At 42.1% G+C, this 24,910-nt stretch overlaps 2 protein-coding genes across 5 annotated transcripts; both read right to left on the minus strand.

Moving 5' to 3' along the window:
* Window positions 1–880: 880 nt before the first annotated feature.
* Window positions 881–5,295, minus strand: tlcd5a (TLC domain containing 5a). 2 transcript variants are annotated; one of them, XM_086164351.1, is made up of 3 exons: window positions 4,973–5,295; window positions 3,508–3,705; window positions 881–2,984 (listed from the first exon to the last, which is right to left on the minus strand). In XM_086164351.1, the coding sequence occupies exons 2-3, from the start codon at window positions 3,695–3,697 to the stop codon at window positions 2,452–2,454; spliced, it is 723 nt and encodes a 240-aa protein (XP_086020477.1). In that variant the 5' UTR covers window positions 3,698–3,705; window positions 4,973–5,295; the 3' UTR covers window positions 881–2,451. The 2 variants fall into 2 exon arrangements, with proteins under 2 accessions (XP_086020477.1, XP_086020478.1); XM_086164352.1 differs by lacking the exon at window positions 4,973–5,295 and adding an exon at window positions 3,830–3,963.
* Window positions 5,296–5,394: 99 nt separating this feature from the next.
* Window positions 5,395–24,910, minus strand: oafa (OAF homolog a (Drosophila)). Of its 3 annotated transcripts, none has more exons than XM_086164355.1 (5): window positions 22,422–24,910; window positions 21,908–22,296; window positions 9,427–9,561; window positions 9,128–9,308; window positions 5,395–7,549 (listed from the first exon to the last, which is right to left on the minus strand). In XM_086164355.1, the coding sequence occupies exons 2-5, from the start codon at window positions 22,136–22,138 to the stop codon at window positions 7,275–7,277; spliced, it is 822 nt and encodes a 273-aa protein (XP_086020481.1). In that variant the 5' UTR covers window positions 22,139–22,296; window positions 22,422–24,910; the 3' UTR covers window positions 5,395–7,274. The 3 variants fall into 3 exon arrangements, with proteins under 3 accessions (XP_086020481.1, XP_086020480.1, XP_086020479.1); XM_086164354.1 differs by having other exon boundaries at window positions 22,415–24,910; XM_086164353.1 differs by having other exon boundaries at window positions 21,908–24,910.

Genomic DNA, 24,910 nt, shown 5'->3' on the forward strand with positions numbered 1-24,910 from the left:
TGAAGAAAAAGCAAATATGTAAGTGTATTCACAGACTTGGTAACCAAGATTAATGTTAAGTACAGATAATGTCTATTGATCCTGTCGTCACCCATGAATAACTTTTCATTGGCACATCATTCTTTATACAAAATAATTAGAAAAATATATTTAACATTGAACAAACCCATTACTAAAAAGAATAAAAGGAAAAAAAATCAATTTTAATGAGATGTGGGTGATGCTGGCCAGTGAAAAGCCCAGGATTTCCAGCACTGTAACAAACCCGTCTAAATCCTATCAACACGACAATATTTAATGAGTATATAAACGTCATAAATATTACAATTAGCCCTTTTACTAAATTGACAGTGGATCCTGTCACATGATTTCCTTTATTCGTTGTGTATTGAAGGCACATGGAATTGTTTTTCAGGAAACTCATTCCACACAGTATATTGTGCTTGGCATGTTACCTCAAATGTTGTGTTATTTATTTATCATCAATCTTAATCTTTCTTTATCTATTTTTAACTGATTCATAATTAAAACCTATACATACACAATGATGGATTTTAGCTGTCAAATAACAGGTTTCCTCACAGATTCCTCATCTGACGTTGATATAGTCCCACCTTGTGGACATCAGGGGTAAAACCCAAGTTTGAAAGGTTGAATTAGATTGTATTTACTGCATGATCTTGAACATTTAATACATACGGCATATTATCAATTTTACAGAGATCGCCGCAGAGAATCAGAGAATCATCCTCCTCAATGTAACCCTCTCCTCTCACATCAACTACTTTCATGTCATCTTTTACTCCATCCACAAATGGCTCAAAAATGTACAGAAATCCTGAAAGTTAAAGGTAGAAATAATTCTTCATTACCTAAGTACTGGTGTTTTTATATTTTAATGCTGTTGGTTTCACATTACAGAACAACACACTAAAAAGGGCAGTACATTCAGCAGCTAAGGCACACGCTAGTTCCGTTTTTGCTTTTCTTGTCATATGTTGAAAAAGGTCATCGATCCTTACGTGACTCAATTGCTGAAGCCGAGGTTTTCGATCTGGGATGAAGGCAGCACATCACACAGACATTAATGCGCTATCTATGAAAGGGGAGATGTAGATGTTACATTTATATGTACTAAAATAAAATACAGGACATGTAAAACAATACACACAAATATATGAGCACAGCAGTGGTCTGGCTACACTGGGGTTTGTTTGAACTTTAGCAACGTGTCGCATCCTACTTTGCATTCCATCATCCAATGTTACTTTTCGTGTCTTGACAGTTTGACTGAGATAAATATCACATTAAAGAGTATATCAAATAAATTATGCAATGACACCTAAAATATCTAAATTGCTGTTCACGCCACTTAGATAAAACCACTATTCAAATTCCTGCTATGTAAATCAGAAAATAAAATATCCTTTCATTTGTGTCTTCAACATCAGTTTACGATCCCTAAACTGGACGACCTTTTTCTTTATAAAGGTAACACAAAAGACATGAAACATTAGGTATAACTCTGTGTTTCACACAGTACAACAATTTAACAGCCAGAAAGTATATATCCTTGAATACACAACTGCAAGTTTCAGACTTTCACCTGTGTCCGAAGACAAAATAGTAAATTAAATTTAAATCACTGATAAAAGGCAAATGTAGAATTGACATATCTTACAATTTTGTCACTTGAGAGCTTACTGCTAACAATGTAGGTAATTTTGTCTGACTACGAACTCAAAGGTTTGGACGTTTTTTTTCAACACTTGGCACACTCTAACAGCGAATCTCCCATTACAAGCCACACTTCACAAGATGCAAATAGGACAAGTGTGTAGAGTCTGATTGATTTCAAAGAGAGGTCTGTGTAATTGGGAGATCTGCACTTCTCATGAATAGACAACATGATATGTGAAAATTGAAGACTGGCCTGTATAGAACTTCCATCAACATACAAAAGCTGAGAGTATTGACTGTGAGTGATTTAAAAACATGAGGGAAATCATTTTCTTTATCTCCCTGAGAAGAGCTATTAAACATCTGCTCTGTTCTCATGCACTGAAGAGTTTGTACTATGATACACATAAACTCACAAAATCTTTACATTTTATCAAAGGTCTTTTTAAATAGCAAGCTTCTCTTTTGAGTGGCACTGAGCAAGACGTGGTTCACTGCGAGTGAGATCAACATTTCTTTTCATGTTAATAAAAAGTGCGTTGGCTTTCAGCGTTTCGTTTGACCCGCCATGCAATTAGCATCCCTGTATGCGTGTTTTTAGCCGATGTGCTCGGGTGGCATCTTTCATATAAGTCATATGATGTGGAGAATGATTCCAAGTGATCAGTTTTTGTATCAAAACTTAATATTCCTTCTTTCCTGTTTGATTCCAGTGTGCAAAAAACAAATAATGTTACTTTTACAGTTACTTTTAAAGTACACAGAACCCATTCAGTCCATCTTCCCCTCATGCCCATTGGCTGCTATCATATCTTGTTGGTCTCTGTGTTGTTTGTGCCAACTCTTGCTCTTCCGAATGGCGAATCGAACAATGTCCACCATAAACACCCACGATAAAGCATACATGGCCACTCCCCCGCACTTGATAAAGAATCTGGGTCTTGGGGAGATGAGTTCACAGTACAGCATTGTGCTTCCCACAAAGATTCGCATCACCACAAACAGCAGCACAAACAGAACGTCCACAACATCCCCCAGCAAGGTCCCGTAGTGTCCTGTCTGTTTGAGGAACCAGCGTGTTTGCAGGAGGGGGTTGGTGATTTCACTGCCAAAGAGCACCGCACAAGACTCAATGCCCGACTCCCCCAACCACAGGGTCAACAGGATTCCCAAGATGCTCATGGTGTGGTGGGCAAGCATAACAGGTCCTTCGGTACGAAAGTACACACACCAGCCCATATCGAAAATGAAGTAGCCCAGGCTCAGCATCATGGCACTTATTTGCAGAGGGGTGTTCTTAGTGCCTAGCATCCAGAAACAGACATGAATCAGTCAGTCACTTCATTTTCAAGCATGAGGGAATGTTACAATGCAGAAAAAGAGTAATAAATACATATTTAGGGACTTGGTACAATATTAAGACAGAAAAATCAAATTATTTTGCTACCGCTATACTGAGTCAAATATCGTGAAATTTTATTATACTATTTCATAAGCACAGAGAAATCTGAAGAGACAAAAACTCAGCTGATTATGGAAGTTGACACTACAAACTGAAATATAAATATCACCTAGATATGTGTGTGTGTGTGTGTGTGTCTGTGTGTGTTTTTCTGGAAACTGGTAGATACATGTCAAACTGACAGCTCCATAGTTATATATATATAATTGGCGGGTATAATGCTTGAGCAAACATTCCTATTTGACAGCTATTCTTGGATTTACGTTATTCCAATACTTTAGTGAAATAGCATTCATAATGTTACAATGGGAATCACCGAAACTTAAGTCACATTTATCTTTGTTTCAGAAGGTGAGCTGTCCTACCCGGATGAGTGAAAGGCCAAGGTCCATCCACATAGCCTATGTATGCTGTGATGCAGATCGCCAGGATGCCGTGCACCAGGGTTACAAGGCGACAGTTCCACTCATAACTCCGGCACGCGTTGAGGTTGCACAGGATGAAGTAGAGGGAAACCCACCCGGACAAGCACAAGAGCGCGCATACCACAAGCATCTTCTCCTCTGAAGAAAAAAAAAAAAAACATCAAGAAAATAAACTATATGTCAACAGATGTAAGCATGGCTTTTGAATCAAATTTAAAAAAAAAAGTTCAGGAGTCACATCTCGCTGTGTAATATCACTTACAGTAGAGCAAGACAGCATTACCATCCAAAGCCTTGCACTGTGAAATTCTTTGTAACCGAACAACAATTAGTCTTTGCTTGAACTATAATAGCACTACAGTTGGCTGCTGGAGCGTCTGGTGGGGTGAGGGGGACGTCTCTTCCCCTTGCTGTGACGTTCGTACTAAGAGGTGAGACCGTCCCCACCCTCGCTGGACAGCAGCGACGAGGAATTCTGGCTTCTCGCGGACTTCTAGCAGGATTCGAAACTAGATGAGAGGTCACAGGGTACTCCGCCCCCGGCCTGTCCACAGAGTTAACTACATATAACCCACAGAGTGATCAAAAGTCAAGCCATTCCATCAAGCTGTTTGAAATCTACCATTTGATTCTGAAAGTTTTTGCTTGTCTCTAAATAGGCACCTTATTTTAACCATACCGGTGAAAATTTACCCTGTATCATTTGATACACACTATCTTCTGGTTATGGGACAGAAAAGCTGTTACAAGGCTTCTATTCAAATACTAAGAACATAATGTTCGTTATTCACATGAATACTCTCCTGCGAGTTTATATTGTTCCTTGGGAAGAGTTATGGTTTCATGAGAGCTCATTGAATAAGATTTGGTCCTATTCAAACAGTTCCACCCAAACTAAATATTTCCTTAGAAATCTTGTTGCTATTTGGTGGGTAGATTTATCCTGCAGTGGGTGACCTGGTGGTGGAAAGCAGCCTGATATCTATTAATAAGATGTATTCATTAATCAGATAAAATAAAAAGAAAACATTTAAAAGTTTGTTTTTACATCCCCTATTCACTGCCTACGTTGGTTGTTTCGGTTCTAGATCATTAAAATGATATTGGGATGAAAGTAAAAAGGAACAATCAGGCAGGATCCGAGTGTAATTTCATGTTGGAATCTAAATGATAATAAAAAAAAATAAAAAATAGCACTCCCGATGGGTAGAAGATTGTGAAAGCACACCGATGTTTCGAAACTGGAGGAAAGAACTGGAGTGAAACTGCAGTCAGGAGCAACATGGTGATGCTGTCACAATCACAACTCCGTGGTTAGCTGCTAGCCAGTAGCATGCTAACAAAGCGCTCCCTCCCCCTTGACGGACTTCCAACGATCATCCTGATGTCGAAATGACAAATATACCTGTGCTACGATGCGACACATGAGGTCGTGACTTGCTTCGGCGCCTCGGACACACGGCGTCCGACCGAGATGTTTCTCCAAAAGAAGCCCGACGAAGGTTTGTTTGCAGATACACTCCCCGCTGTCTCCGCTTGAGCTCCACCGGTGGCAGTCTGCCGAGGCGCCCTCAGCATCCATGAATCCCCCCCTCCACCTCCCCCACGTATTTATTCTCGGAAAGTTAGCATGTGCTTCGCCCGGATTATCCTAAATTGTATTTTATCTTACATATCAGACGCGAATGTATGGCAAAAACATGCTATCATCCTTGATGCCTGCCAAGTGCGATGGGGACAGCTGGAACACCGCATCCTAACGCGGTATATGGCGACATCTAGCGGTGCTAAGTGGTATTACAACGGGAAAGGAGACAATGCAAGATGTGCAGTGCAAAGAAAACTTTATTGAAACAATTAAATGTAAAACACAACTCTGAAAAGGTACATTGTCCAGATGCTTCATTTTTATCCTTTAGGCGACTTTTACGTCGTAGCACGTAGAACTCTTTTATATAAAAAAAAAAAACGTTTGACAACTTCATCTATAATTACAAAGCAAAAAAGGTGGGAAATATTAAGGCACTTGCTCTCTAGAAAAGGGCATAACGAGAAATGGCCACAAATAGAAATGCTTTCACTCATTTGGTTTTTAAGTTAGCAGAACATACCAAAGACAGCAGATGGCAGTAAGGTGAATCAAAATTAACTTGTTGCTCTAAAAAAAATTTGGTCCTATGCCTTCAAGAAGTGGTCCTTGACATATATATTATAATTAACCAGGGTTATTAATAAATAAATGGAATAAAGTCCAGAATGCTGCCACTGGTTTATGCATGAAATTATTAAAAAAAAGGGCAATTTAAAAAATTTAAAAATGAACAGAAGGTGGCAGTGGAGATCATCCAAAATGGTCACGTACCAGTGTGACTCTTCAACAAGTCCAAACAAGTATAGGCAAAATCCTGGATCGCTCCTCCGAAATCTGAAAAGTCTTCTACTATTTCTTGTTTTACTTTGGTTCATTTGGCACACTATGTCAGATTGAGAATGTAAGTATTAGAAATAAATTGTTAGCACTTCTGCCTCACAGCACGAAGGACAATTCCAACATTGGACTTTTCTGTGTGGAGTTTGCAAGCTCTCCCGTGTCTGAGTGGGTTTCTTCCCACATGCAAAAACATGCACAAGGTTAATTGGGGGTGGGCGGGGGGGGAAGGGGAAAGTCCCCTTGAGTGTGAATCAGAGAGTGAACGGTTGTTTGGCTGGTTCAATATTTTGCCTTGTGATTGACTGGCGACCGGTCGAGGGTGCACCCCGCCTCTCGCTCAATGACAGCTGGGATAGGCTATGGCATCCCCCGCGACCCTGAGTGTAGGATAAGCGGTAGATAATACATAGATGGAACTGCTCTATCAAAACAGAATAATATATCCAGTTCATCTACATTGTATTAGGTCACAAAAGAAACAAGAAATAAAATAAAATAATGGTAATAAGATGAGAATAGATACGACATTCAAATTCAAAGTCTTTCCGATTGAGCTTGAATACTTCTTGAGATGAGGACCTGCGGTTTAGAAATGTGGTATTGAACAGTTTATTTAATGCAAAAAGAATCTGCATGAGGTTATTTGTACACAAAAAAAAAAAAAAGATACAAAAATAGTCATCCATAATTTCACGTTGCAACCAAAATAAATAAAGCTAGCACTGGAGATGCATTATTATTTTTTTTAAATTAGCCAGCAACATTTCTTTGAACGATGAGATAGAAATGCCTGCCATCCAAAATTGCCTTCAATAGAATTGAAGAGTGAGATTGCAGGATCAAACACGGGCCGTTGTTTCTCGCCTGGCTTGTCAGCTCTAGGCTGTTGCTTTCATTAAAAGGTCACTGTTGTCGGTCTGTCATTTGTCCCGATAATTTCTCCTGCTGAAGGCACAAAAATGACAGCCCTGTGGCAGCATCACATTATTCGCCAGTTATATGCCATTTTCCCAGAGACAGCTTATAGTTGGCGGCTCCTCTTGCAACATTGTGCTATATCGCTCTTTCTCCTTGCACAAAGGTTTTTGTTCTCATTTGGAACCTGGATTTTTTTTTTCAGCTTGAACATCTGGAGCTCACCACTACCCCCCACCTGAGACCGCTTCACTTAACATTATATAAACTGTGGCCCAGTTTTACTGTGTTTACTTTGAGTAGCATGGGTGGAGCAGCGTTGGCCTGGTCGGGGAAAGTGTATTTGGTCCGTAACAAAATGTTAGGTCTCCTCATCCCATAAACAAAGCTGTTTTTGGGGAACGTAGTAGGTAAAATGGTAGCCCTTGCTGCAGCTCTTTATGCCGCACTTGTAGGTGGAGCCTTTGCCCGTTGTGTCCCGGCTACGGCAGTACTTCAGCAGACACGGATACCACTCCAGACGCAAGCTGTATGTGCAGAGACACGGCTGCCACAAGTCCTTAGTAGAGTGACAGACCTGAATACTCTGCACGTCTGTTGTTTGGGGCAGGACCTCGAATATGGAGCCATCCACACCTACAACAAAGGGAAGAGGCGTTTTATTATCACAGCTCGTCGTTTGAAAAACAAAAGAGAGATACAGTATCCGCGCCTGCACGGGGCATTCAGATTTCAACCGATTACAAATTGTAATGAACTCAAACAGGATCACAAAAAGGCTAAAAAGAGGGGAGATGGTGTAGTAAAAGGGCAGCTTTGTTATGCAAAGGAGATGCTGCGGTGATGGCCTTCACAGATAATGGCGTAGAACCGTGACCGTCAACATTGTTTCCTCCAGAGTGGTGCTGTAAAAGAACAGTAGCGCCGTCATATCGATTCTCCCCACCCGGGACAATTTCGACTTCATTTCTACTCAAGAAAACTAGCCATCTTCCCGATGCTGAGACAAGAAGATGGATGTCCTTGCTTTACGGGGGAAAATACACGCGACAGACGGATTACAGTGATAACACACAGCTTGTATGGCGTGTAGTTCTGGGTTTGTGCAAAGGAAAAGGTTTTTTCTGAATTTCACAATGTGGTTTCATGTTGTTATGATGATGCAACGTGTTCATCCACATATTTAGAGCAGGTTTTTTTGAACCTGTTAAAAGGTAGATTTCCCAGCATATGCCGCCATTCTTTTTCGAAATCTTTTTGAGGTAACCGAACGCGAATTTCTTGTGTTCTGTTATCTAGTCATTGTTCCAGTCATATATTCATTACATTAGAATTATCAGCCTATACCATCGTCCAAAATATTACTTAAATGCGGAGCAAAAAAAAAAACAACTGTCTTACACTAAAGCCATTAGGAGGCTGTTACCACTTTCAGTTATTTAGATGATAAAGTATTATTTGAGGTGGCGCTAACCCCTATCGTGCCCTATCGTATCCTTAAATAAATAGGGCAAAGGCAAGGGACAAAACACTAACTGGGCAAAACATGTGGGTGGCGATACTGCAATACCTTGGGATTTACAATGATTTCCCTTATTCTAGGAAAGAGAAAAAAGAGAAAGAGAGCCCAAAACATTGCAAAATCTGTCACTAAAGGTTTGGTGAAACACTTGAGATGTCATTATTATAAAGCGAAGCTGCAGTGTTTTTTGTCGACGTTACAATACAATCTTTTCCGAGTAGAAGATACTAAGGGGTCTCTTTTTTATATGTTGAAATAAGACTACCGTGGCAAAGTGTTCATTTGAATAAAAAAAATGGAGGATTATGTCTTAACAGCCAGCCCATCTCTTTATCTTCACTGGATTACAGAAACAAGAGGTTGGGTGCATTTGTCTTTACCGAGGGTCGACCTTTAACCGTGTCCCGGTAACAAATTTCTTAGAAGCGACACCAGAAAATCTTTTGGAAATGTAAAGAGACAAGGTGACGAAAACTCGAGGCTCAAACTATAAACTATAACTGACTGGAAAGAACGCTCTGTGTGACACGGACCAGAAACGGGAGTGTTGCGGTGATAACGACTGGTCGGTGAAGTGAAAGAGGGAGAATGCAAAAATGGGGGCGGGTTAAGCGAGATATTCTGGAACTGATTGCGTACAAAGCGCATCTGTTCCGACGAACATCGGAAAAGAGAACCAAGTGAGCACCGACCTTTGGCCAGCCAGTGTTTGACATCGGCCTCTCTTGTGTAAATTGCCTCCCGTGCCTCGCTACACATGTTGTGGATGTGCGAGCTGAGCTGCCAGGCCCGACTGAGATTGACCGACGCGCCCATCGTCAGCTGCTCCAGCCCCCTCCGCTCCTCTGCCAGGCGGATAGCGTGAGGATTTTTCTGGAGAATGAAAGAGAACACGTTACATCAGAAACTTTTGATGAAAAGCAAGTAATGGCGTTTGTCACACAAACAAATGAATGCCGCGGCGGGGTGTTTTGATCTGTCGTGTGTGTACCTGTCTGAGACGAGCCATGGACTCGCTGGGAATGATCTCATTGCGGTTGAGGCGAGAGATGAAACACAAGGCCTGGTATTGGTTCTGTCCTCTCTCCAGCTCGCCCAGGATCAGCGCTCGGAATATCTTCACATCCTGCGAGGGGCGAGAGATGTCCGGCCGAATGAATAAACATACGACTTCCAGAAGAGGCTGAGGTGGCGTGTCGATGGCTTGGATGCAAAACCTCCTATCTGCAAATTTTTCGATTTTGGGTTTCGGCATTGAATGGTGAGAAACGGGATGGCTTCACATTTTCAGTCTATCTGCAAGATTATCCCGCCTTTTCTTTTGACATAAATGTCACATGACTAAACTCCTATGCGCACAATGAAGCAGATAAAAATAAAAAAAAAAAACACTCATCGGCATTGTCAGTGGTAAAAAAAACATGCTATGTATTTTTAATTTATAACACAGAAATATAGTCTGAACAATAGAATATTCTTAAATATCTTTAACAAAGACCATACTATAATCAAATGAAATGTTTTTTCATTTCCTGAAAAAAGTGTTTTTTTGTCAAATAGGAGGTTTTGCGTTCCAGCCATCGGTGTGAAGCCGCGCTAAAATGTCCTACTGTCTATAAATGCAAACTCGTAGAGGAGCAAACTTCATTTTGGCGCTTACGTTTAAACTTTTCCATTTACTCTAAGTAATTTAATATATGGACTTAAGCGTTGTCCAAACAACTGTCTGGTAAAGTAAATTATACTCGCTGTGCTCAAAGAACCACATCTGACAGTTTATTTCTATTTTGCAAGCCTGTGCAGTATTACTGTGCTGTTTTATCTCTCAAAAAGAGGCTGAGGTCTGAAAAGGATCATCAAAATCTCTCATAAGGGGTATCGAAACACATTTTCTCCTGTTAATCTATGAGAGACTGCAGAAGCTGAATGATGATAACGGAGAGTTTACCGAGAAAACATGTTGGTGTTGGCAAGTACGTGAGAGATCTGGCACCAAACCCAAGGCCATAAAGAGTTCTGTGAGTAGACCAGCAAAGCATGATGGGAAGCTCCAACAGACCTGTCTTCTTATTCATTTGACACGACCCCGAGTCCACCCCCTTCCCACTTTAAGCTCTGGTCCCGAATGCCCCTCCTCCACTTTTCACACTCCCATCTGAGGCAAACAGGCTCCAGAGGAGACGTTTCAAGGCTCTCACTCCCCGAGCAGAGGGGACTGGAACGATAAACAGACCACAGATAACTCATTGAGAGCTCTCTTGAAACTCGCCGGAGCCGCTGCCAGAATGAAATGACTGTACGAAGGACCGATAGGAACACAGCTGGTCTCAGAAGCTCTGCAGCTTTTCATAAACCATCACTGGTTCCTCATTGTGAGAAACCACTTTTGTCTCTGAAAGGAGTTTCTGGCAGAGATACAATACAAGCATGGGGTATTCCGGCAGACAATTGTGGGATACCGTGACCTTTGGAGAGCAAATTACTGAACAAATATTGATTTGTGGCCTTCGTGTGATATTAACCTCACGCGCCTCTGTGAAGCCCAATGAAAAGATGGATTTGCAGGGAACATGGAGGCAAAAGGGAGTCAAAAATAAATATCTCAGACATCCCCATACTGTCATAACGATCCCGCATTGATTTTTTTTTATTTTTATTTTATTTATTTTTTTACGGCAGAACGATTTAAGAGCCCTCGAGCACAGAGAAGTTACCGGTAAAGCGGTAAATAGAATGAGATAATAAGTATACGGTACAAAGCCAACAGAGAAACAGGCAAAAGTACCATTTGCCTTCAAGTGTGGGGAGACTCAGAGGCCACTACTTCAAGACCTCCCATATTGCAGACACATGGCGCTATGCAAGGACACTGTGTGTGTGTGTGTGTGTGTGTGTGTGTGTGTGTGTGTACACACATGTATAGGCAGAGAAAGACAGAGAAGGGGGAAGACATTCACGTCAGCCACATGGATTTGCCCCAGGGTCCTCCAGATAATTACAGAGAGGAGAGCGGCTCCACCAACCCCGGCTTCTTCGGAGACTACACCACGCTAAAGTGCGGACACTTAGCTCTCCTCCTCCTCTTTTTCATTATATGTCCAGATTAATGATTATCTCCTGGTAGTGTCCGGAGACTGGATTCCTGCCAAAAGGTCGAGAAGAGGGTACAGCTACCGATGTTACTTCTCGTGTCCAGCTAATATCATCCTGGGACCATTGTTCATGTTAAACGGCCCAGTGTGACCTTTTGGCTTTTGACTATGGGATATATTTAAAAGGAATTCTGAATGATACATCGAGGAGTTGGTGTCAAAACTTCTGGGAAATGTCTAGACCGGCACCTTTTGGGGTTTCGGGTTTCCAACATTTCTACCAAAATAAGCACCTTTCCAGTTAATTATGAACGGACTGAGGTTACTGGCGGGGTTAAATCAGTAATAATAACGGTCTATTTCTCAGCCGTTGAGGTGCAGCAGAAATGATAATCAGCGGGGCTTTCAAAAGCAAACAGTGACATCACGGCTACTGTGAATACCCAGACAGAAGCGGTGGCTCATGTCTGCTCGCCTAAAGGTTCAGTTTGAAGATACATGGGGATTTGTTTGTAAAAGAAAACAGTGGGGAATTAAAGGAGTGTGAGGACTTTAATGGTAGTTACTCATTAAAAAAAAAAAAGCCAATATTGGCATTGGGCCTAGCCAGCTATCAAAATGTATTAAATGAGTCATTCACAACCTACACCCGAATTTATCTCCGTGAAACTTAATATGGTTAATAATTTCCCAAATGCATGGGTTTTAAGAAGTGCTCCCTCATAGAAATATTATGTGATGTTCTGATCTTCATCTTTGATCAGTCAAAGCAAAGATGATGACATGGATGGATATGTAAGCAAAAGGAAGTGAAATTAGCATCAGTGGGAAATATCTTCAATAATACCGCAGCTGTTGACAATTCTAAAACAAGTGTGCAAAACTAACACAGGCGTGATCCATATCTCATCGATTCTCTTGAAAGAATTCCTCACTTATCATGTGGCTTTAAAAAAAAAAAACATGACTCCTTATCAAGGCCATTGTTACATGAATTTAGAGAGCAAGATATGCTTGCGTGACTGCAATAGTAAGGGTATATAACAATAAATGTGCAAAATATCATGAATATATAAGCTCTGATCACGAAACCGATACAAAAGAATAGGTCTTACGTTGCAATAGATTAAGCCAAATATAAAAAAGTGCCAAGTTCATGCTGAATTAAAATGGTACTGCGGTTTTATCTCGCTTTTGCATAATACGTTTGGAAAAAAATAAAAAAATAAATAAAAAATCAAAGCAAAACTGCTACCCTGTCTGCAAATAATAAGAATACCTCATAGTGGCTGCATTCCAGGTTAGACATATTATACGCCCAAGAGGCTAAAAGCAAACGGACTTCTAATTCACTTTAGGCACATTGTGGTCAATTAAACTTAATGCTCTTGAATATCAAACCTCGATCTTTTGAATTTCCAAAATCTCCATGGTGAAATGCAGCCCAAAGTCATGAACATGAGTCACTCCCTAAAACTGCATTACCCCCAGACTTAAATGAAATTAAAGGTTTGCGGACCCAACGTTTAAGAGAAAATAACCAGGTACATTAAGAATTAAAAGGGTGGCATTTTCCCATCTTGAAAGAGGCAAGAAATACCATAATCAAAGGACAGTGTAGTCTTGAGTTTTTTTGCCCCCACCAGAGCAGTTTAAATGTCACCACAGCTATAAATAATCCACACAAGAACAGATTCCTTCGCATTGCTTCGTGACACCCAGGACTTGGACCATTTGCAGACAAACTAGCACTGGCCAGCAGCCAAACACAGGCCTGCATTCATGCAACCTCACTAGTGGGTCACAGAGAGACCTGTTAAACAGGAGAAGGGGGGGGGGGTTGTTTCATCAGCGGTTACCTTTGGTGAGCCAGATTATTTAAGGGGAACACAAAAGCCTATTCAGACACTCTAAGGGTGCCATTTACAGTGAACAATCTCAGTCAATGTAGCTGCAGCCCGGCAGCCCAGATAGACTCTTCAACGTGTGCGAAAATGACGGTAATATGAAGGCGTACGATAAAACCAAGTACTTAAATAACCTAGTGAATACATTACTGGGTCCCATTCACTTCAAGCCACTCCAAACTGTCCTCACACTTGCATGCATGGATGGTAATTCAAACACACACACACACACACACACACACACACACTCGCACAGTGCATGGGCCAGTGCATATCCCTTGTGCAGGGGGGTTCTTCCTGTTTTCCAATCCCCTCTAAGACCCTGTCGGTTGATAAGGCTGATGGCTGGCTCTGGACTCCTGCTAGTCAGCCGCTATTTGATGATTCATTTGGGATGGCCGTGGAATGACTGTCTGTGAGTTTTCCCTTGGTTTAATTTTTTTTTTTTTTGTTAATTAAATAAATGGTGGCTGAACACAGAAGTACCAGAAACTCTAAACAGCCGTTTCAATGAAACTTCTGATAAACGTATATTAATTGACAAATTTCAACAATTAAAGATGAAAATTACACAAAGCCTTGCAAACAATCCCGCTAACGTCTATGTCATTTCATAAATGACAAAATATACTGAGCTTCCTAAAGAAAGGATCGACCGTATTTGGTGACAGGGGATGGTAATTTTCGCGGTGCACGAGAGGAGCCTCGTCAAAGAATGCAGGTGAAGAACGCGGATTAAAGATCAGGCTGAAAGGGTAAGGCCTACTCGCAGACAAAAGGAGTCAGGAGAGAAGTCGCAGCACTAAGGGATGCCCCAGTTGAACCTAATTACAGAGGCTCCGACGGCAGGAATGCAGAGTCACATTTGTGGCCGGACACCTGGCTGTCCAAAAAGTGAACCAATTAGCAAAAAAACTGCTCGTGAATGGACTGTAAAAACACCGGGGAGAAAAGCTGCTCCCGTTGGCGTTTCTCCTCTCCACAGTGAAAGGTAGCTAACTTTGGGAGTTTATACTTGAAGTTTATTTGATCTGCAAAAAGCCCTTCCAACCATTGCCAGACAAGTCCAGATCACACTGAGGGAACTATTAATTCATGTAAAGTAGACACAATTATCCACTGACGCGAGCTGTTTACGTAAACCCTGCCTTCAGGAAATGAGCGGGAGAAAACCAGCAAGTGTTAACATGGAAGGAAATGAGGCGGATAGATAAGGGGGTAAACAATGGAGACAACTAGTGTCCCAATCTGATTCACTGTAACTATTGTTCTGCAGCTTTCATATCCTGTAGCACTACAATTAAAAGCTTTTTTTTTTAAAAAAAACGAGACAACAATGAGACGTTCAGAGATATAAGAATAAGAACAACTTTATTTATCCCAAAGGAAATAGTTATATAGTAGATATAGTATAGATATATAGATATGTAGATATAGTCATTACTCTTTGTAGAGGCACATTATCTGAAAGATACAAGGATTTAACATTGTCTCTCCTCTACTAATAGGTGCTTACTTAAATTATACAGTATCTAATATATCGTCACCCTCTTAAAATAACCGCCTAAGTTGTTTTCCAGATTTTTTCAGGAAACACAAAAACTGAACTCTTGACATAGGTAATTTCTACTAAAGGGGTAGAATCTGTTTAACTGAGGATGTAGGCAATTTTGCCAGAGGTGGTCAGCATCATGTAGAAATAATTTAGGAAAAAAAAAAAATTGTAAAAAAAACAAACAAATGACTTAGGCGATTATTTTAAGAGAGTGATGATATGTGATGTGTGTGTGTGTATATATATATATATATATATGAAAAATGGGATGGAGCTTTCACATCACAGCAGGAGCGAGCCTGGTTCAATTCCCACAAGGAGTTTGCATGTTCTCCCCGTGTCTGCGTCGATTTCCTCGCGGTTCTCGGATTTCCTCCCACATTCCAAACATACGCGGAAGGTTAATTGCACAAAAATTGGGAAAATTGCACTTAAGTGTGACTAAGAGAGTGAAAGTTTGTCTCTGTATAAGACCCTGCGATTGACCGGCGACTGGTCCGGGGTGAACCCTGCCTCTCGCCCAGTGACAGCTGGGATAGGATCCAGACCCTAGTGACCCAGAGTACAGGCTGACCAGTACAGATGATGAATGAATGAATTTATAATATAAATCAACATAAAAGAAAATTATCTGATATGTGGATAGCAATCAATCATGGCTTGGCAACCAGTGATCACGTTATTTTACAAAATCGTAATTTCCGGACTACTGAGCGCTCCTGGATATAAGACGCACCGGCTAAAAATAAATACAATCATACATATATGTGTACATATATAGGCTGTACTTGCCTATAAGCTGCAGGTGTTCATGTTGAAATATGAGATATTTACACAGAATTTCTTTTTTTAACTTTTAATTAAATAGATACTGGTAACATCCATAAATACATACTAGAAATGCTTTTCTCCAAACAGTGCCAGTAACACGGCTGACGAAAAAGATTAATTATGGAACAAGGAAAAGTCCATCCATCCGTCCATCTATTTCTATCCCCGCTTTGTCCTACTCCAGCTGATCGCTATCTTCATCTTCCTCCTGCGCACTAAAACCATAAAAATCATCTTCTGTGTCGGAATTGAACAGCTTCAGAATTTCACGGTAATGTTGTTTTGTCCGATGTGACGAGGCTAAATGTTTTGGCGGCATGAAGCTTGTTAGCCCCCCACAAAAAAAATCCATAAATTAACCGCATCACTGTTGAAGCCACAGTGTTCAAAGCGCGTGAAAAAAGTAGCAGCTTATGATTCGGAAATTACAGTACTTGGTTATTGTCTTTGAGGCAGCCTATACAGCTGTCAGACTTTCCTATATGAACTTAAATTGTTTACATAGCAGAGTTGTAATTCAATCAGTTAGAAAAATACACAGAGAACTGAAGAATTGTTTAGAAATGAAGTTTTCCATTCAGAATTCAAATATTCGGTCACAATGTCTGCACAACACAGGGCACTCATTCAAGTTAGTGTGTTTGAAACGAAACAGGCCAAGCAAACCAGAGTGACAAAGCCACGAATTGAATTTAACTATCTTCCTTGACACGGCGGGGCAGAGGGAGGGGAAAAAAAAAGGCTTTTGCTGAGCTGAGTGAAAACCTTTGCTGGCTTTTCTGTTGCCAACTGCGATCTTAGATTCTCCGAGGTAGACAACTGATGACTTTGCAAATTGAAAAGAGCAACAATACCAGGGATGATCAAACGCCGGTACTCCAGATCCCTGCCGTCCCAGATCATCGGAGAAAGGGGGGGAGGAAATGGAATCAGGTGGGTGAAAAATGCCTTTGAGAGACTGTGGGAATTGAAAGCCTTTTCTTTATCTGAAGCATTAAAGATGAACATCTGGTAGACGGGTGGGAGGAGGGAGAAGGATAAAGACATCAACAGGGGTTGAGGGGCCACGAGAGGCCAAAAGGAGGCCCATGTGAGCTTTGAAGGCCGAGGACAAGAGCAAAGGAGCTATTTTTTAAAGTCAATAGGGAATAAGAAGTGCTGAAGTTCAAGACCGAAACGGTATTGGTTTATCGGGTGAAAGACTGCTGCTTGCAATCATGGGCAAACAGTGAGCAATTAAGGGAATTAAAAAGAAGATCCTCAACATCGACAATAAAAATCCATGAATATATTAGGCCATGACTGCTCATTCATTTCCGACACGTTCCGAATAAACAGTGTGGCAATTCCAAATGAATCACACTATTCAAATTTCCCCACGTCGAGTCACAGCATGACAAGTATACTTGTTTATCTTGATTTTTACATTTAATCCTCGAAAAACGTGGGAGAGGTTTTTTTATCACACCGGTGTAAAACGAACCAAAAAAATTTAAAAAATTGGGGTTACAAGGCAAATCGTGTCGATCCATCCGAGTTGCTGCAACTCGGGAGTTTAATTTTGTTGAGAAGGTGCGAATTAAATTACTCATATTTTTGTTAGTTTTGTTACACATATTTGCTCTGCAGGCTTGGGCTTCAGCCAAGAGAGAAGTGTATTTGTTTGACGGTTTATAGCAAACTCCAACAAGCTTTTTTTTTTATTTCACATTGTTATAGGGACATAGTGACTCAACTGTGCTTAATATCACAACAGTATGTGGGGTCATTTCACACTACAGCGTGTCCTTAACACTATCTGAAACAATATTATCCTTGGCAAGACACCACTGGCTTATAGAGGAAAGTTTTTCCCAGCGATTTAAAAAAAAAAAATGAACAACAGTCTGGGTGTGGCGAAACTGATAAAGTGGTGACTGGACCAACTGAAGGTTTCTACGATGAGTAGAAGGGAAAAAATGGTTCTTGTGGCAGATACTACGGTTACTCTTCTCATCAGAATCAGCTTTGCTGGCTAAAGTATGTTCACAGATACAAAGAATTTGGCTCCGGTACACGGTTACACCTGATACTGACATTGCGGTAAACAGCGATGCAAAGTGCAATGTAGGCTGGAGAGGCAATTCAAGAGATACATAAAATATGACTGTATATATACAGTGTATGTAGCACAGTATGTGTATATAGTGGTAAGAATCCATAAATATGCAAATCAGCTATAAAATGGAAAAGCCAACAACAACCAGGTCTGACTGGAGTTACTTAAGGCCACCTTGGTCTCAACTCATGTTTTGGTGACTGAAATAAAGCTGATACATGAGCTAACCTACTTTTTTTTCCCCCTGCACCAGTGTTATTGTTTACTAAATTATAAGTCTTAGCAGTGTGAGACTGAATTCCAGGTAGCCGCCAACATCTGCCTCTCATGTGACCCATGAGAGCAGCGGGAGCGGCTCTGGCCGTGCCTTCGGCGATAAATTGTAAAATGCGCATTTTCCAACGTGTTACCCGAGTTAGACCAAAACTAAAGTGAATATAAATGGTGGCGTCTGGTGCACTGTTGCCGTTGGTGATTTCAAGAGCTCGTCGACCGTCAAGAGGCCAGTTATTCAACTCGGAACGGCATGCGAATCAGCATTTCTATTTCACTGGCAATTTCAACGGGGGAATGCGAATCCCATTTTTATGCATGTACTCTATATCATTTGTGGAATGCATTCAGAAAATGTTAAACCCCACAGCGCCATACGGCTGTCTTTTGTGGCCCATTGACAAAATGTTTTTCTTTACATGAATCTAGATTTATTAGCGGGGGCTTTGTTCAAGTGCAGCCGAGATTCCGGAGCATGTAAATGTGTGCGAGGATGTGCCTCATTACATCTGGCGAATAGCGTGTGTCAATTCAGATGGGTTGCTTACATTCCTGCATTGACAAAGACACAACTTTTGACGTGAGAACTTGACATCCGAAGTATTAACTGACCAGCATTTTTTTTTTTTTTCCTGGCAATGTTCACCCGAATAAATTGACCAAAAACAGCTTCGAAAAAGAAATAAATAAGTGAGACATTTTTGTTGGATTAATCCCAAGCTTTAGTTTCACTCAAGGTCTTTAGACTTGACTATAAATTACATCAGTGCTTGTTGGGGGAAAACGCAAAGCTGTGGTGGAGTGGAATCTAACAAACATGTTTATAGGAATACCACTTTTCGACGGAATATCTATGTTTACATGGCTGTCCTATCAAGGATACTCCTATACTGTAAACAGATTGCTGCTGTTAAACATAATTTGGAGTTTCCAATGTAAATACCGTACTAGACTTTGAAAGCTAGGATCGCAGCGGAGACAAAACACAACCCTGGCAAAGTTTTCTGGCCCGGAGGCCCGAGACAGCGATCAGACCATGAAAATACTGCAAGGCGGTTACAACAGAAACATAATTAACCATCCAAAGCCGAATGCAAAATAACAGCAGACTGCAGGTATTCTTAGTGAAAGCTGAAAGCACTTATACTAACAACGCGCTGCTTTCCGCCGATTAAAGATCGATTTAAACCAAGGCCGATAGTATCAATAGAAACTCCTAAGCAACTGGCATGTGAAATGCTTTATTTTCAATTTGCAAAACTATTTGGAATTTCAAAGCACTCATTTGTGTACAACAACGGTGCAACCAAGTCCAATATATGGGCCGCCCGCCATCAACTGCGGTGACCATGAATGTCTGAGTATACACACGCACACACACACACACACACACACATATACATACATACATATACTTATATATGTGTATGTAAACATACATACACATATATACATATACACACATATACAAACACATACACACACACACACACACACACACACACACACACACACACACACACACACACACACACAAGGTTCCATGTAGAAATGTGATGTATACAGGCTCGGACCATTTCAAACTTCTTGTTTCTAACCCAGTTCTATGCTTTTTTTTTCGCGGCACTTTGTTACCCATTTGATTGAAACAGGCAACATTTTGACCAACAGTTGGGATTTTGACGTCTTTCTTCCACAGTTCATTTACAAGGATCACTTGAAAGGGAGCAGGGAGGTGAAAAAGGCCAATATCATTTCACACTCTTGCCGCATCGTCACCCAGAAGACCCTTCGGAAACAGTGAAACTGTCTAAATCCTGAAACGCGATGGCTTTGGGCCCTGATTTCCTCTGTGAATTTTCTGCCATGAGTCCAAAGTTAATGATAACTACTAAAGAAAAAAAATGTGAACTTTTATGATGAATTCCACCCAAGTCTGGATTCAAGTTTGGGATATATTAAGAAACACATCTTGGAATACAATCACCTATCTAAGACAACATATCAAAAAGGTTAACTCAACATGACGTGCTACATATTTTAAGAGGCTACATAATCTTCCTGAAGGTCTGCACAGCATGGTCCATTCTTCCAGTGATTTACTGTCTCACCGCTCTTGAAATCAACACAAACAGAAGATCCCTCCTCCGGCGCAAAATGGCAACGCGGGTTCCCATTTTTGTCTTTGCCACATCGCCATAAAAACAGCTGACTGCGACTTGGTCTGGCAATTTACGACAATCTGGCGAGGATTCTCAAAGCCCGATTCACGTTACGCAACAATCAATGAGTCGCAAAAATGATAACGGTAACTTTCACGCATGTATGAAATACATTACTCGTCCCAACGAGTGACATGAATAATGATTAAAATACATCTGATACCCGGCCATATGTCTGCGCGGGCCATCAGGCTGCCCCGGCATTTAACGTCGCTGTTAAAACACTCTCCATCCCACATGGGTTCATCTGGACATTATATTCCTGGCAACTGGAAGTGACAGCTCTTCCAACTTTCCATAAATCTTGGAGATACTGCAACAAGAGCAGAATAAGAACCACATGCGGAGGGGGAGAACAGGAGGAAGTGAGCAAGAGGCTGAGATTAAGGGGGAGGGAGGGAGAAAGAAACACAAGAGGAGGGATACGGAGGCTGACCTACAACTGGAAGAGATAAATCAGTGCAGCAGAGAGGTACATCTAAGAAGTTCTGCTGGCTTTATATAATAAATAAAACCATATGGAAATATGTAGAAGCCTGTGCGTTCGCGAGGAGAAGGGGGAAGCAGGGAAACAGGCCGGCGTCCGTGTCTTCATACCGGCGTGTCCCCAATTATCGGGGGTGATGGCCTCTTCTCTTTCAACTCTAAATTAGCTGTTTTGGTTAGTGAACCAGACTTACAGATCAAAAAGGTCAGACATGCCCACTTAATCCTGGTAAATCTCCCCCTTCACATCTCACCAGCTTGTCAGCTTCTGTGTGACAGCAACCATCACACACACATGCCTTTGCCTCTGGAAGTGGCCCCGATCCCCCTCACACACCCGGCAATAAAATACTTTTCCGGCCAGCGTTCAAGATTTACGGGTCTCCCGTTGGTCCTCGATGAATCCGAAATCGGCGGCGGGGATAGTTATTCGGGGGGGGGGGGACGATCGGATAAGGACGCTCTCGCCTGCTTTCAGAGACACCTTCACCATGTGGACCCAAAAGGTCGGTCCCAAACCTGGGGGTGGGGGGGGTCACAAGTCCACGTGTAAGTAGCAACAGCTGCGCTCGCGTTTGTGATATTCACGCCAAAACGAGAGCAAAAAAGGGATGAAAGACTTCCCCATCAGATGATGCGGGAGTTAGGAGAGTCTGCGAAGCTTTATTTTGAGCTTCTGCCGTATGTGTGTGTGCGAGATACTACATCCCTGCCTGGGGGCGGCCAACTTTGAGTTCACTGATTCCAACACTGATCACCGCAGGGAGAGGTAATGTGAGGGGATGTTTACCCAGGAGTCAAATAATAGTTTGATTTGATGTTTCCAACCTCTACCTTTTGTTGGAAAAAACAAATAAAAAAAAAAAAAACAACTCACACCTGAAGTCACTTTGACACCTGACCCCTCCTGGGTGAAGACTTGATAACCAATCACAGATCGATTAGGGACGCAATCATGTGACTTTAAGAGAACTTCCACGCATATATCTTACCAGCCCACCCACTCACCTGTTTAAAATCAGCCACGAAAGTAATGAGCGTGCCGTCCCCCTGCTTGAATTCCACGGATATCGTGTCCTTCTCGCTGTCCGCCTCCAGCACCTCCTCGGCCACCAGTCCGTCGGAGAGCCGGACCCGGACCCGGAGCTCCGAGCCGAGCCCCGGAGCCACGGCCGGCGCCAAGACGCACAGGCAGGTCAGAATCCCCACTGAAGCCGCGGCGATGCGACTCGCGAACATCCCCGCGTCGTGGGCGCAGTGGAAACACACAGTGGGAAAAATCGGGGCGACATCCAAAAATCCGCGTTCATATCAGCACCACCTCCTCCGCCGTTTTATTGGATTTCTCCCCCCCCTCCTCCTAAAGTCTGGCTCCTCCGTGGGGCTGCGCTTCACCCCTTCCAAAAAAAAAAAGGAGAAAAAAAAAACAAACTCAGTCACAGAGTGAAACAACAATCCCCAACTTTCATTAAAAAAAAAAAAAAAGCAGAGAATTTAAAAAAAAAAAAAAATTACTTTTCACCTCCAGCGCTCCAGGACCTTCCACTCCCACGGAGCGGGCTCCGGTCTGCCGCCGCCGCCTCCCGCTTGGAGCTCCGCCGCCCGGCACGTTGCTCCTCTGCCTCGCTTTGTGTTGATATTCACCTTTTTTTTTCTCCACCCACCTCCTCCTCCTCCTCCTCCACTCCCCGCTCTTTGCTTTCGCAACTCAAGCACTCCCGTCACTTCCTATCGCCCCACTGCTCTCCCAAAAAACTTTCTGCACTGTGTGTGTGTGTGTGTGTGTGTGTGTGTGATTGGTAGTAAACTCTTAAAGCCACAACAGCACCGTGAAAGCTGCCCATCCCCCCTAAGGCCTCATGTGATCCTTCCCCACTCCAGCAAGCAGGCTGAACTAATAATACCACCCATTCCCACCCCCCCAACAATTATAACAAAGGTGTTATCAGGGGTCGGAGGCCTAAATAACAGCTCTGTGTCGTTTGCATCAGGATAAATAAAACTTTGACTTCAAGCCGCGGCCGTTTGGCGGGGAAAGGTGTGTGGCAACAATTTTTTTTTTTTTTTCCCCTGTGTGAAAGAGTATGAAAGTATTCGTCCGTGGCATATTCTTCTTTTCTTTTGTTTCTTTCGCTTGCATTTGCGTTTTCATGAAATAAACGCAGTTGTCGGTCAGTTGCCGGGGAGACAGACCGGATAATGTTGTGACTCTGAGTTTTGTCGTGTAACCTTCACAATATAACGAAGATCCTTGAAATTTGTGTTGTAGGGCCGAAGTGTAGTTTAATGGGGACGATTAATGTCTTTGTTTTTTTCCAATACACTATCTTCTTGCCCGCCGTGGATCTGAATTACATCTATTATGTTCTTCGATTGAGAACCGGATTCACCAATGGAAGCACAATTTTGACTTCCTGATTATCTGGTGATATTATCCATATCATGAATATATTCCTGCATGTCTCTGTGATGTGTGAATATGAAGATGAATGATTGTGTCCGGATGCCATCGAGAATATGCATCGATATGACGTGTGAATGAGATATTGAATTTTATGTCTATAGGACATGTGAATGGCTGCATGCCTTTGTATGACGCGTCTCCATATAACATAAATGAGAAGGTGAATGGCTGCATGCCTTTATGATATGAATGAGAGGGTGAATAGTATGTCACTATAGGATTTTTGAACGCCTGCATATCCAATATATGACGTGAATGAGGGAGTAAATGGTCGTTCGTCGCTGTATTAAGTGTGAATGAGAGGGTGAATGACTGATTCTTTATCATTACATTACAGTCTTTTAGCAGACACTTTTATCCAAAGCGACTTGCAAAAAGTGCAACTCAGTCACCGAAGAGCCGAACTACCAGTAGTCGGAAGTCTGAAGTGACCGCTCTACCAAATAGCCATCTCAAACCCATATACATTCATACATTTGTTTTTTTTTGTTTTTTTCGGGGGCGGGGTTGGGAGCTAGGTGCGATTAGCGAGGTAGTGCTTGGTGACCGCTCGACTAGCGACCGGTCCAGGGTGAACCTGGACCTCTCGCCCAGCCCCCCTATGACCCTGAATGCAACCACTATGGATAACCAATGAATTTTCCATATCCACCAGGGAAAGCCAGTGGTTCGAAATTGACGAATGCAGAAAAAAAACCTCCTAGTCTGAAGGAAGCTCTCCCCATTCTAATGAATGCTAAATGAGCATTGTGTGTGTCTGTGTGTTGCACCAGGAAGGGTGACATCCACACACTAAACCACCTAAAGACTTTTGTTTTGTTATCTCCTGATGCACAACATTCTGGGTGGGCTGAGCCCTAGGCTGGTGACCCCCTGAAAATGCCAGCACTTGAGCACTGCCGAAACTAAGAGTCGGTCGCTCCAGTGAAGGAGAAAGCAAACACAGAGGCTGTAAAGCAGAGCAAACATTGTTAGCGGAGCCTGCAAAATCAAACCGGGCCTCCAATGGAGTGAAGGAGTGGAGCTCAAGTAAACACATCCCTCGAGACGGCACCGGGCCCCAAAGTACTCTCAGGATACGTCTTTGTTAGAGCATCCAAATAGCTGCCGTCTACAGTACATCTCTCCTTACATTTGACAAGGTTATCACCTGACACTCGTTCTTTTGAAGGCAACAATATAATTCCTTCTATTCTGTCTGGAAATATAGGAGTCCAGCCCCACCCATCAGCTGGAGCATCAGGAGCAGTAACAGCTGTGAGCTGAGGTTGAAAATGCTTGGCTTCGTGCAATCGCTTCCATCTGAATTTCCAAGCGGTGTCCAGAGGTCCAAAGTGCAGGAGGTCTGAGATTGTTTGCCTACGGTGACACAGGCGGATATTAAATCCAGACACACGCTGCAGCGTGCAGAGGCCGTTTATGATTAACCAACCATTGCGTTATTCTACAGTTACAGACTCGCTGATTATATGGTTTACGATGTCAGTGTTTCATTTAACATTTAAAAAAAAAAAAAAAAGCCCTCTCCTATCCAGATTTGTGAGTGA

Source organism: Fistularia commersonii, chromosome 18 (assembly GCF_037954325.1).
Source record: "Fistularia commersonii isolate RoL2024-O1a breed Wild chromosome 18, RoL_Fcom_v1.0, whole genome shotgun sequence".
NCBI classification, from domain to species: domain Eukaryota; kingdom Metazoa; phylum Chordata; class Actinopteri; order Syngnathiformes; family Fistulariidae; genus Fistularia; species Fistularia commersonii.

What these genes read in the sequence shown, in the direction of transcription:
- tlcd5a (XM_086164351.1), bottom strand. Translation starts at nt 3,697, where the DNA reads ATGCTTGTGGTATGCGCGCTCTTGTGCTTGTCCGGGTGGGTTTCCCTC. An exon ending in TTGGCCTTTCACTCATCCGG is followed by an intron (nt 2,985 to 3,507) that starts GTAGGACAGCTC and finishes TCTGGATGCTAG; the next exon opens with GCACTAAGAACACCCCTCTG.
- oafa (XM_086164355.1), bottom strand. Translation starts at nt 22,138, where the DNA reads ATGTTCGCGAGTCGCATCGCCGCGGCTTCAGTGGGGATTCTGACCTGC. An exon ending in TCGTGGCTGATTTTAAACAG is followed by an intron (nt 9,562 to 21,907) that starts GTGAGTGGGTGG and finishes CGCCCCTCGCAG; the next exon opens with GATGTGAAGATATTCCGAGC. An exon ending in CCATGGCTCGTCTCAGACAG is followed by an intron (nt 9,309 to 9,426) that starts GTACACACACGA and finishes TTCATTCTCCAG; the next exon opens with AAAAATCCTCACGCTATCCG.